Below are 14,568 nucleotides of genomic sequence, written 5' to 3' on the forward strand. Positions count from 1 at the left end.
CGGCTAACGAGTATAATCTCGTACTCATATCCGTACCTTTTTTTCTTACTACTTCAATATTAATTTTAATTAATTTTTATAAAATAATAAAAAAACTACGGTAAAGAAAATATAATATTATCAAATATTCAATATTAAAAGGATATAGTTCTTTCTCTGATATCAAATACTTTTAAATAAATTATAATTGTTTACATTTTATATTAGAATACCAAATAAAATTACCAAAACATTTATTAAATTTTCAAACATGAATGAAACCTAGTTGATAAAATTTAAAAATATTTTTAAAAAAATATAAATAGAAAACAAATATTCAAATTAAAATATATTTTAAATATTTGTTTACTTCAATTTTTTAAATTCTAATGAATCTTTTTTTATACTACACTGATAGAAGTGTTAATATATCACTTAATCAAGATGACGCAAAGAACAAATAATAAACATAACAATAAAATTTTGACACAGATCTTGCATCTTTTGAACTCCAATATATGTTGGATGGTGATAAAAAAAATATTCATGGCAATTATATTAAATTTTATATTGTAGCAAATAAAATTTATTTATACAATTATAGTGAAAAAACTACAGTATGATTGATAATGAGTTAGATAGAAAATAAAAAATAATTAGATAAAATATATCAAAATAGTATTCTACATGATGAAAATAAACAACAAATAAAAATATTAAAAAATTAACAAATGTTTGTCTTGAAACAATCTGAGAGACTATTGAAATAAATCGCACAAAGGAAAACAAATGTATAATTAAGGATACGATAAGATGAAAAATACCTTAAAGATCTAAGAAAACTTTTCAAATATTAACATATATACTCAATAGTTGAGAAATAACGAAAATTGTTTTAGCGAAACAAATTTTTTTTTTCAGATGAAACAAAAATTAATAATAATAAGTAAAGAATTTTTTTTATATTACCTAGTAAGTGAAAGATTTATTCTATTAAACACTTAAATTGAGAGTATTAAACATTTTCATGTGAAAGGAAAATATACAATAAATAAAAATATTAAAAAATAATAGAAATATTCAAATGTGAGACATAAAGTTTTTGAATTGACATACATCATTTTAATATAATTACATAAAGGATATGACAAGATGAAAAATATATTGGAGATGTGAAAGAGTTTTATGGCAAACTAAATAATTAAAAGAAATACAAAATAGAAAGTATATATATATATATATATATATATATATATGGCTACTTAATTAATTGTAATAATTTAAACTAGGACGAAGATATGAAAGGAACATGTATTATGGCGGGGATATGTACATTTTCACACCCAATTGAAAAAGTCGGGAAAACCCCCATACCCATACTCAGTCAATGCGGGGATTTTCCATCAAAACGGGGACGAGTTCGAGAAATACACATGGGGACTGATTTATTTGTCATCTCTAGTGACAATCACTATTTATAGCAGTTAATGATTTAAAAGGTGTTAGGAAAAAATGACCAAATTGAACAAAATTGACGACAATTGAACCTATTTAATAAAAAAACAAAATTAGGATTGATTTGACAAAACTTACAAAAATTGGAATAAAAAAAAGTATTTTAAACTATGTTTTAAATATACTAAATATACAAAAATGTGATTAAGAGAAGGGTTAAATATGTTTTAGATCCCTCAACTTTTAGTGAAAATTGGAATTAGTCTCTCTTCAAAACTTTGGGTCCAATTTAGTTCCTCAACTTCAAAATTGTGTAGATTTAGTCCTTTTAACCAGATTTTGCAGATTTTGTTAAGTTTATTTAACATTTCAAATGCGTTTCATGATTCTTTTTTAGCTAATATTAAAACAAAAATGTGTCAAACGATGTAAACATCTCAAATGCTATAATGAAATGCGTTTGAAACACGTTAAATAAATTTAACAAAATTTGCTTGAAAAAACTAAATTCACATAGTTGTGAAGTTGGGAGACTAAATTGTGTCAAAGTTTCGAGAAATGACTAATTCTGATTTTCACATGGACAAAAAAACCGTTAAGAGAATAATATTTTGTTTGTTTTTTTATTTTACTGAAGAGTTTTGAGGAGTGAATTCAAAGAGTTTAGAGAGAGTACGTGGAGGCATTGTGATATCCATGGATGGAATAAATGTCGAAGCGAAGTACACATGGATGGCAAAACTCTCTGAATCATTTCCACAAACATCTGTCTTTCACCTATCTTTGCATACTTCCTTTATTCTTATGTGAGCTCCACCACACTGGTACGCTCCAAAATAATAATGTGTCACACCCGGACCCCCATTTCCTGCTTCTGAACCACCTGATCTGCACCCTCTCTATTTCTCTCTCTTACCTTCAACTCTTCCATGTACCTAATAAACCCTATATATGTAAAATGCCCCACAATAATTAAATTTTGGTTTAATTATGTCTTTGGTTCCCATTTTAGAGTCAAAATCTCAAAATGGTACCCAAATTTTTAAGTCTCAAAATGGTCTCCTTTTTTGTTGAAACGTCTCACGTTTGTCCTTGCCGTTAAGTCAACGTTGACGCCGTTAGAGGGAGTGCCACGTGTCAGTTCCTCGATTTTTTGAATTTTTTTTTTATTTTTTTTGATTTTGAATTTTGATTTTGAATTTTTTTTAAAATATTGAAAAAAATTGCCACGTGTCAAGTTGTCATCGTGCCACGTGGCCGTGACAGTGACAAGTGTCAGTATTACGCCACGTGTCATTTTCTTAGTCTCAATTCGGTTCCTTTATTTTAATTTGTCTCAATTTAGTCACAATTTTTGTAAAAATTAGCAATTTTGTCCCTCTCCAAATTGAAATCAAATTTAATTTCTGTATAAATGTACACAAATATTTCCATCAAAATTGATATTTCAAGTAAATATTTTTAACCAAATTAAGTTCATTTAATTAATATTTTACATTGAACTTTATTTAAAATGGATTAAAAGTTGTTAATAGAAAATAATGTTAATAGAAAAAAATTCATAAATTACCTAGTTCATGTTACAATAAAACACATATAAATTTAAAATTTTAAAACAATTTTAAGTAAAGTTGAATGTGAAACATAATTTTAACTAAACTTAGCTATGTTAAAAATATATAATAAAAATATCAATTTGAATACAAATATCAAATTTAATAAAAATATTTGTATAACATTTATATAAAATTAAATTTTGTTTCAATTTGAAGGGGGACAAAATTGCTAATTTTTACAAAAATTGGGACTAGATTGAGACAAATTAAAATAAAGGGACCAAATTGAGACTAACAAAATGACACGTGGCGTAATACTGACACGTGTCACTGTCACTGCCATGTGACACGATGACAGCTTGACACGTGGCAATTTTTTGATTTTTTTAAAAAAATTCAAAAAAAAAGTTAAAAATAAAAAAAAAATCAAAAAAAAAATTAATAAAGAAATTCAAAAAATCGAGGAACTGACACGTGGCACTCCCTCTGACGGCGTCAACCTTAACTTAACGGAAAGGACAAACGTGAGACGTTTCAACAAAAAAGAGGATCATTTTGAGACTTTTAAAAATTTGGGTACCATTTTGAGATTTTGACTCCAAAATGAGGACCAAAGGCATAATTAAACCTTAAATTTTTCACTCTCTCCTGTCCTTTACTGCCTTTCTATTTTACTTTCCAAATCAAAACAAATAACGAGTTATCGTCAACTCCCATGCATGTTCCCAGGTTGGTGTAAAAACCTTATGAATCAAGTTAACATATTTTTCACCTATCGGACATTCGTGTGGTTAACTCTAAACTACATGAAACTATAATGACAATCATACACGTGTACTTCTTCTCATTAAAATATATAAAATAAAATTTAGGTCTAATTCATACCTATAAACTTGACTTTATAAGACAAAATTTGCATTTCTTATATGTCATGCATGAAATTAACATAAAATTATAAACTTAGCTTAACTCTACAGAATCAATTTATAAAATAAAATTTAGATGATGTTATATACTACGAAATGACTTTTACTCTTCAGTGTGTACTTCCAACTTATCCCTCGGTATTTTTGTTCTCTTATTCTATCGTATGGATAAACTTCGTTTTTGTTTTTTTGTGTAAAAAGTAATTTAACAAGTTAACCTGATAAAAAGATCAACTTGTTCTTTGCAAATGATTTGCAGATTAAACAGAAATGCTTAACCTCTGCAAATCAAAGTAAAAAAACGTATGAGGAGGGGGTGAGTTATTTTGTAAAGAAGAGTAGAACAGTGTAGTAGAAAATCCAAATTTTCTTGTTCTCCTGTAAAGAACAGTGCAAAGAAATCTCAATCGCCAGAAGTTCGAAGAGGAATTTGAAGCAACAGTTACAGAGTAGCAGCAGAAAATCTCGCGCTCCATCACCAGAAAGTTGACAATACTTCACACAAACGAAACCTGGCACAAAATTTCACACAACCTGAAAAGCTCCACCGGAAAACGCGATACACAAAAAAAAAAAAATAGTCTCGAAAAAAATAGACAAGTACTTGTAAGGCCGAAAGGGAAGAGTTGCATTCTCATTACCGTAAATAAAAAAAATTGTGCATACAAATTGTGTATGTACTTGTATTATGAAGGGAGGGGTCAAGAAAAGACGTTGGGTTGGGTTGGGGAACAACATTTTGCAATTGTAATTGCAATTGCGTTTGCGTTTGCGAGGCTTCTCTTCGTTCTCTGTTAGAAGAGCTTCTCCAAAAGCCAGTGTTGTAAAACTGGTCCCACATCTCTTTCTCCAGAGCGAGTGTGTCGTCATCACTGTCGGGCTCCGGCGAGTGGAGGCGTTCGACGTCAAACGCGTCGTTGGCGCACATGGGGAATATCCGCCCGGTAACGTCCTCGCAGCACCCGCACGAGCAGTGGCGGCGCGTGGGTCTCAGCAGCCCCTCCTTGGCAATCTTCCGGTGCCGCCGTTGCCTCAGCATTCGCCGGCACAAGGCCGCCGGCAACTTGTAAATTGCGAGCACCAGGAAATTCGCCACGCCGCAGGGGACGCAGCAGCACACCGCCACGCACTCCGCCGCCGTGCCCCCGACCACCTCCCCCACGCGGGTCGCCAGCTTCGACGGCTGCCGCTGCAACAGGGGCTGGCGCCGGTTCGACGCCCGGTGCATCATCCTGTTTGACATGGCCGAAAGATTGAGACTTTAAGCAAAAATCGGATGTGGGTATTGGACTCCGAGCCTCTTCACAGGTTCTTGAATCTTGTGGAATCTTGAACCGTGTCGGAAGAATGGGTGAAGATTGAAAAAAGGGCGAGTACTTGAAGAGGTTTTGTTTCAGGGTAGTAGGGTCGTTTTGAAGTGGTGTTAAAATTTGGGTGTGATGTGAGGAGCATTACAAGGAGTGACATAAAATTTGGAAATTTGAAAGGGCTTTTTGTTAATATTTAAGTGTTACGTGAAGGAGTGAAAGGCAAAAAGAAGAGAGATAGAGGTGGATTCTGTCTAACAAATAACGTCATTTTCCTTTCCACCTCACCCACGCGCCTCCGTCGTCACCGCAGTTCGTTTCCTTAACGTTTGATCCAACTCCACTTCCGTTTTCGTCTTTATTTTAAGATTACAATAATCTTTGCAACAGAAGTTTAATTGTGTTTAAGGATGAAATTCAAATATGTTTTATGTTTTAAGCTGTTTTTCCCCTGTTCAACTTCCATAATCAACATCAAATCATACTCTTAAATCTAGTCATCAAATCTATCTATCTATAGTTTCCGCGTGTATTTTCTTTTAATTTTATTTTGATGTTACAATACCAACGAAATATTATAATTTTGTTCTTATCGTATTCTTAACCATTTATCGCGGAATGAGAAGAGAAATTTTATTAAATACTTTGTATATAAATCTAAATATTAATTATTTTTGTTAAAATTTTACATGTCAAAAATGGAAGGACCGTTATAAAATTATAACTTATTGAAGTATCAATGACCATTTTTCTTTTGGTATGTGAAAGTATCAATCAGTTTATTGGCATAAGTTAACAAAGTATCATTATAAATTAATTATATATTAATATTTAATGCAGTTAGTATTGGTATGAATTAATGGTAGTCGATTTAATACAATTATTTATATCATTGATATGATCGATATATAATTAAGACTCTTCCTATGAGTAATAAGACACATAGAAATGTTCCTCATTCTTTCTCTTATTCTTTGTTTTTCCTTTGCTTCTTCTCTCTATTATTATCTATTATTAGTTTTATTTTATAACACGTTATCAATGTATGCTCCAACCAACTGAGGACTAGCGGAAGCTTTTTCTTTCTAACGACAATGCTCTCCGTGTCTCAATTCAGGCTTTTTCTAATCCTTTCTCCATTTACAATTTTGCCTCTTATATTCTTCTTCTTGTGATAAGAATTGTTTGACTTTATCAATTTTCATCTTCGTCTTATTATTTTTATTTTTATTATGACGTTGATTATTATTATTATTATTATTATTGTTACTATTATTTTATGTACTAATTTTAAACATGTCAAATCTTATAAATTTTGAAATTGTCATCTTGAAATTGCAAGGAATAATCCCTTATATTGAATTTTAAATATTGAAATACATTTAGATGCAATGGATCTTGGGATACCATTAAAGAAATAAATAAATTATCTAAAACACTAATTTGCTCTTCCGACAACAATATTGTGAGAAGAGATTTCACAAATATTATGAATTTATTTCATACCTATGTATGGCTGAACGAAACAATGAAGCTTTTGATGAAAAATCATGAGATTTGTCTAAACTGCTCCATTCCCAGAAGTGAATGCATGCAACAATAAATATTATGAATTTATTTCATGCCTTTGTATGGCTAAACAAAACAATGAGCTTTTGATAGAAAATCATGAAACTTGTCCAATTGGTTATGCTTCATTCCAATAAGTGAATGTAGCAAAATTTGATTTATATTTTCATGATCGTGATATTGATTATGGACATGGTTATAAAGAAAATTTCAAAGACACAAGAAATGACACAATAATGTGAAAAAGGGAAAAGAAAAATGTGAAAATATTGGCAAATAAGATGAAAGTATATATTATCATTACGATGGTAAAGGCCATTTGAGTTGTACTTATCATACACCAAAGCATCTTACAAATAATGAGAAGAACATAGAAACACACTTTGCTTATGAAGATGGTGATAGTGATTCTGATTATGGCCATATGGATGTTACTCATCTTGATATTATTATTTTCTTTGTTAAACCAAATGGAAGCATTGATCACCTCATCGGTTATGAGAGTGTTAAAAAATAGATTCACATTGATATTAATGTTTATATGAAGAATGAATGTTGACACTAGCACCAATGATGAGGATATATGTCTTATTGATAGTGCAACAACTCATACAATTATCAAAAGTAATAATTTTTTCTCTGTTTAATAATGCGAGAAGTCAATGTTAGTTCTATTTCTAGTACTACAAATATAATTGAAGGCTCAAGAAAAGTTATTGTACTTCTACCAAGAGGTACAAGTTGCATATTAAAAATGCATTTTATTCTCCTAAGTCTAATAGAAATTTATTAAGTTTCAATGGATATCTCACTCGAATTAAGTCGAATATAAAATGTGTAATGGAGAAATTATCAGCCTTCTCTTATGGCTTGTACTACACATATATTAATGTGATTGAGATGCATGTCATTGTAAGTTAGAAACTAACAAATAGAAATGAATTTCTTGTTTGGCATGATCTGTTGGGTCATCCTGGATATATCATGATGCGAAAAATAGCTGAAAACTCATGTGGGCATCCACTTAAAAGTCAAAAACTTCTCCAGTCCAATGATTTCTCATGTACTGCATGTTCGAAGGGAAAGTTGATAACATCACTAGAAAAAAAAAAGAAATGAGTCAATCTCATTTTTAGAACGAATACAAGATGATATTTGTGGTCCAATACACCCACCATGTGGATCATTTAGATATTTCATGGTATTAATTGATGCGTCCACTAGATGATCACATATTTGTTTACTATCAACTCGAAATCAGACATTTGTTAAGTTATTAGCACAATTGATCATGTTAAGAGCCCACTTCCAAGATTATTCAATTAAGAAAATTCGTCTTGATAATGCTGGTGAATTTACATCTCATGCTTTTAATGAGTATTGTATGTCAATTGGAATTGAAGTTGAACATCTAGTAGCACATATTCATACTCAAAATGGACTTGTAGAATCATTGATAAAACATCTAAAATTGATTGCAAGACCTTTACTTATGAAAGTTAATCTTCCAATAACTACTTGGGGATATGCAATTATGCATGTTGTAGTATTGATTTGAATCAAACCAACAAGTTATCACGAATACTCTCCTTTGCAGTTGATTTTTAATCAGCAACCTAATATTTCTCATTTAAGCATTTTTGGGCATGTTGTATATATCCCAATTTCCCCACCAAAAAGGACTATGACGGGTCCTCAAAGATGTTTAGGAATATATATTGGATATGATTCTCCGTTGATAATAAAATATCTTGAACCATCAACAAGTGACTTATTTATAGCTCGATTTGCTGATAGTCATTTTGATGAATCAGTTTTTCCAACGTAAGGGGAGAAAGAAAGAAACTAGAAAAGGATATTTGTTGGAATGAATTATCATTATCTCATCTTGATCCTCGTACAAAAGAGTATGAACTTGAAGTTCAACGAATAATTCATTTACAAAAATTGGCCAACCTATTACCGATGTTTTTACTGACACAAAAAGGATAACTAAGTCACATATACCCGTTGCTAATGCTCCAATCAGAATTGATATTCCTATTGGACAATCTAATATAGCAAATGAATCTCAAACATGTATGAAGCGTGGTAGGCCTGTCGGTTCCAAAGATAAAAATCCTCGGATGAGAAAAAGGGAAAAAAGGCAAGATGGCTTAATCATGGGGGTAAAAGTCTCAAAAGATTATTTTGACATAATTAATGATTTAGTTCTAGAAGAACCTCAGGTACTTGAAATTATTGAAAATGATGAGATTTCAATAAATTATGTCATGAATCATATAATATGAAACCAAAATAAAGTCAATATTGACGAGGTTTTTGCATATAATGTAGAAAAGGATGTTATAAGTGAAAATGAGGATAAGAACTAATGACAATTGAAGATTGTTGGCAAAGAAATGATTGGCCAAAATGGAAAGATGCAATCCAAGCAAAATTAGATTTGTTTGCTAAACGAAAGGTTTTTGGACCTGTAGTTCGCACACTTGAGGGTGTAAAACCTATTGGGTACAAATGGGTTTTTGTACAAAAACAAAATGAGAATGGTGAAATTATTAGATACAAAGCACGATTAGTTGCTCAAGTTTTTTCACAAAGACTTGGTATTTATTTTGAGGAGACATATTCTCCAGTGTTGGATGCAACAACATTTAGATGTTTAATTAGCCTTGTTTCAAAAGAAGGTCAGAATTTACACCTCATGGATGTTGTTACAACATATTTGTATGGCTCTCTAGAGAATGACATGTATATGAAACTTCCTGAAAGATTTAATTTGTCCAATAAAGCAAATTATAAAGAGGATTATTCAATAAAATTGAATAAGTCCCCTTATGGATTGAAACAATCAGGACGTATGTGGTATAACCGTCTTAGTGAGTACTTGTTAAAGGAAGGGTAAAAAATGACCCAATTTGTCCTTGTATTTATATGAAAAGATCCGAGAATGAATTTGCCATAATTGTTATTTATTTAAACAAATATGTTTTTGTACATCAAGAAGCTTATTAATGAAAGTGCTTACAAAGTTCTATATGGACAAATCACCTTCATTAGGCACTTCAATGGTGGTGAGGTCATTAGATGTTGATAAAGACCCTTTTAGACCTCAAGAAAAATATGAAGAACTACTTGGTCCTGAAGTACCATATCTTAGTGCTATAGGAACACTAATGTAATTATACTCGACCTGATATAGCATTTGTTGTAAATTTGTTAGCAAGATATAGTTCTTCACCTACAATAAGACATTGGAATGGAGTAAAATAAACACTCTGTTACCTTAAGGACATTATGAATATGGGCTTATTTTACCCAAATGATTCAAAATTAGATATAATGGGTTATGCAGATGCAAATTATTTATCTGATCCTCATAATGGTCGATCACAAACATGATATTTGTTCACATGTGGTGGTACAACGATTTCATGGCGATCTATGAAACAAACAATAACAACAACATCATCAAATCATGCAAAAATCTTAGCATTACATGAGGCAAGTCGTGAATACGTTTGGTTAAGGTATATAATTCAACATGTGCAACAAACTTGTGGTTTATCCTCGGGAAAAATGAAACCAACAACCATATATGAAGATAATAGTGCATCCATTGCTCAATTGAAAGAAGGATATATTAAAGGAGACATAACAAAACATATTCTTCTAAAATTCTTTTTCACTCATGATCTTCAAAGAAATGGTGATGTAGAGATCCAAAAGATTCGCTCATGTGAAAATCTAGCAGATTTATTTACAAAGTCTTTGCCAAGGAGAACTTTTGAGCAATTGGTTCACAAGATTGGACTTCGTCATCTTAATGATATATAAGTTTACATGAGGGGAGAAGTAGAAGATGAAAAGAACAATATTATATAAAATGATGTACTCTTTTTCCATTAGGTTTTTATCCCAAAGGGTTTTTTCATAGTAAGGTTTTAACGAGACACATTCTTTTATCATGGACACCCAAATGAGAGTGTTATGAATTAATGGTCGGTCTATTGATTTAATATAATTACTTATATGATTGATATGATTCATTACTCTTTATGTAATATTTTGTATTAACTATTTGATTTATATCTTTTCTGGGTTAGCATGTTGAATATATAAATATGACTCTTCCTATCAGTAATAAACACACAAAAAAGTTGCTCCCGATTCTCTCTCTTATTCTCTATTCTTCCTTTTCTTCTTCTCTCTATTATTATTTATTATTAGCTTTATTTTATAATTGGCATATATTTATTAATTTATATAGGCTTAAATACCTATTTAGTCCTCATTTTCGTAGTGTTTGTTGTCGATGTCCTAATTTTTTTCAAATATTTAAAATAATTCTTATTTTTGCAATTTATATTTAATTTGATCTTTTTGTCATACCATTTAAATGAGTAACAGAATACCGTACATGTGACACCGTTTATATTATGTTTAATTTTAGTTTATTACGTGTACAATGACCGAATACATTAGGTTCAAATTAAGGATGTAGGGGAAAACGTTGTAGTTAGGAATTTGAGATGAACAAATATTTGCGGTTGTTGCGGTTGTTCAAGCACCTGGAGATTTGTTGGCATTTGGGATTTGGATTTCAACTTTGCAGATTCTCATCATCTACCAGGTTGCGATTTGAATGCTTTCTGCCGGAAAGTCTAATCCTGCTTAAACCATGGCCTGCTTTCATATGTTTTATCTTTCTCCAAGAAAAATATCATATGCCAGTGTTCCTTTCCAGGAAATTGTGTTGTAGTAATTATAATATCTAATAGTTGCTATCAAATCTGGTTGCTCCGTCAAAATCTCTGAGGACTATTTACGCGGTTAGTCAGCCTGAATGAGCTTGTTTCCGAGATGGACTTCGTTTTTGAACATGTTATAGCTTCAGCCCTTAACCCTACTTTTTCTCTGTATATTTAAATATACCCCATTTTGAAGAAAAAAATATAAATTTCTAATAAACTCATTTCTTTGGTGGATCATCTTCCTTTTCTGCACTTAACTTATAATTTATAAATTATTATTATAACATAATATCTTATTGTTTTATAATAAAATAGTAATTTATAAATTATTATTATAACATGATATCTTATTGTTTTATAATAAAATAGTAATTTATAAGATTTTAAGTTGAGTACAGAGAAGGACGAGAGAGGTGTCAATGGATCGTGATGCTTATTTGGTTTTCACTGACAGTCTTGAAACTGAAGAATAACACAATGGTACGAGATACAATATTAATATCGATTACATGAACGATCATCAAGGGTCTGTTCGTTTTTATAGATGGATATAGGAGAGAGTGTGAAGATGGATTCGTGTAGATTTAGGAGGATGAATATTTGTGTTTTTTGGAGTGGATTTAGAGGGTAAAGTGAGTGGATTTGGAGATAAGTTTTACGAAAGTGAGTGAAAGATTTGATTGATGTGATAAATAAAATAAATTGTAAAAATATATAGAATTAGAAAGTTACCAAAATACCCTTGATGGAAAAAAAGAATGATTTTATAGTTTGATGTTATAAAAATAATTATAATTAATTAATACAAATTAAAAAAATATTAAAATTATATGAAACTTTTTTTAAAAAAAAATATGAATGTAAAAGAAATTTATAGAATTAAATTTTTAAATAAAGTTATACAATTAATTTTTAAACAAAATTAAAACAAATTAAAAAAAATTAAAAAAAAACACATACGCACCGGTGCACCGATGTTAAGGTCTTCTAGGCACCGGTTACGTAACCGGTGCCCTCTCACTCACACACACCACTGCTGCAGTCACTCACCACCTTATTTCACACACTTTTACACACCATCTTAGTAATATATATGAAGAGGGTAAAAAAATAAATGTTTGAATATCATCCCAGATCTCTGCAAAGTTGAGGGGATGAATTTTTAGAATAAACCCGCAAATCAGTCGTCGTTTTTCTGCTTAAATCATTGAATGAGAACACAAAATATTTTTAAATTCATCTTCTTTAATACACGTGAACAGTAGAAACCTAACACATGCTAAGTATTTTCTCAAATATCTTATCTCGAATACTTCCTTCTTTGGTGAAGTGCAGTCTGAGGTTCAGGTTGAGCAAGTTGAAATCTGCAATCTACAAAGTTGAAATCCGAATCCCAAATGCCAAGAAATCCCCAGGTGCTTGAACAACTCCAACAATCGCAAATCTCTGCTCGCCCCAAATCACTAACTACAACGTTTTCCCCCAAATTCTTAATTTGAACATAATTTATCCAGGTAACTAACTGTACATGTAATGAACCAAAATTAAACGAAATACAAAACAGTGTTCTGTTACTCAATTAAACAGCCTAACACAAAATTATCAAATTAAACACAAATTACAAAAATAAAAATTACTTTAAATATTTAGAAAAAATTAGGACCATAGACACCAAACACTACAAAAATGAGGGAGTACATAAGTATTTAAGCCATTTATATATTAAGATTATTGAGTGATTGTTAACTTATTATATTTAATATTCAATTTTTTAACATCTAAAATAAATCACTAAATATAATTAAGTTTTATATAATTTAAATAATTACTTAGTAATAACAAATATATGTACAATTTTGGTATATAATTATATATATAATTAATTTTCGCTTATAATATTAGAGTAATACTTCTATTTTCGCTTATAATTATATATGAAATTAATTTTAATTGATGTAACAAGAATTTCTATTGACTGGACTGGACCTACTGATTGATTTTTTCACGCATTGATTATAATTATGCGATTAATTTTTCTTTTGCAAATGAAAAATTAAAGTTAAACTTTTAGTTTAAATGATAATTATAACATCATTGCTTCAGTGTGAAACGAATTACCACGTCAATACTTACACCTTGATTGTAATTTTGAAATATTAAGATCTTTACAGATTTAACGGTCAATTCATAAAATTTGGATAGATGGCAATTTTTTCAGTTCATTTCTTGATTTTTACGGTTTAAAAACTAAAAAGCGGTTTAAAAAAATAGTACCTTAAATGTAGTATTTAAAATCGTAAATGTTTTGTAAAAAAAGTCGATATATTATTAATTTATTTTAAACAACAAACCCGAATTTAAAAAAATAAATAAAGATAAAAATTTAATTAAAATTTATTTTTAGAAATACTTTTTTGTTTTTGAAAAAACTATAGTTTTTAACAAATGTATTTATTTATTTTATTCATAATACATATCTTAATCTATAATACGAATTATCCAACTGGCTTCTAAAATATAAGAAAACAATGACCTCTGGAAAAGATCCAAATTCTCAACTTAAATTCTTGACAACTGTCCAATTTTTAGGTTTTTTGGTAACTTTCCCTCTTCTTAAGGATGGCCTGTGATCTGCCTATTTTGATTCCCGTTTCTGACTAATCTAACCCTGTTATGAAGCATCATTTCGTTCAATTGTCTGGCCATAAAAGTAATTTTCATTTTCCCACCTGTTTGAGTTTTGGATGGAGGGAGTACTGCATGATTTGATTGATGTTCATGCATTAATTACTGAGCTCGGTTCCTTTTTTTATTCTAAAACAAAAAAGCAATTCTCATTCTTCGTGCACAGAACCCCTCACCTTCCATATCTTTTTCTCCCCTAAACCAATCTTCTCATTCTCTTCTCCGATCACACCTTCGTCTTCTTCACTTTACAACCAACACTGGAGAAAACCTCCTCTTGATCCTTTCATCCATCGTTTCACTCAAATGTCGGTGAGAGTCCGACGAGCCTCCACGG

General features: G+C 30.4%; 1 protein-coding gene across 1 annotated transcript; it reads right to left on the minus strand.

The window, feature by feature from the left end:
* Nucleotides 1-4,534: 4,534 nt before the first annotated feature.
* On the minus strand, nucleotides 4,535-5,333 carry LOC114186692. The gene has a single exon (XM_028074667.1). It carries the CDS (start codon nucleotides 5,157-5,159, stop codon nucleotides 4,554-4,556), a length of 606 nt encoding a protein of 201 aa, XP_027930468.1. The 5' UTR covers nucleotides 5,160-5,333; the 3' UTR covers nucleotides 4,535-4,553.
* Between the last annotated feature and the right edge of the window lie 9,235 nt (nucleotides 5,334-14,568).

The sequence above is a fragment of the Vigna unguiculata genome, chromosome 6, assembly GCF_004118075.2.
Source record: "Vigna unguiculata cultivar IT97K-499-35 chromosome 6, ASM411807v1, whole genome shotgun sequence".
NCBI lineage: Eukaryota > Viridiplantae > Streptophyta > Magnoliopsida > Fabales > Fabaceae > Vigna > Vigna unguiculata.

Coding starts and splice junctions, on each gene's coding strand:
- LOC114186692 (XM_028074667.1), bottom strand. CDS start 5,159: ATGTCAAACAGGATGATGCACCGGGCGTCGAACCGGCGCCAGCCCCTG.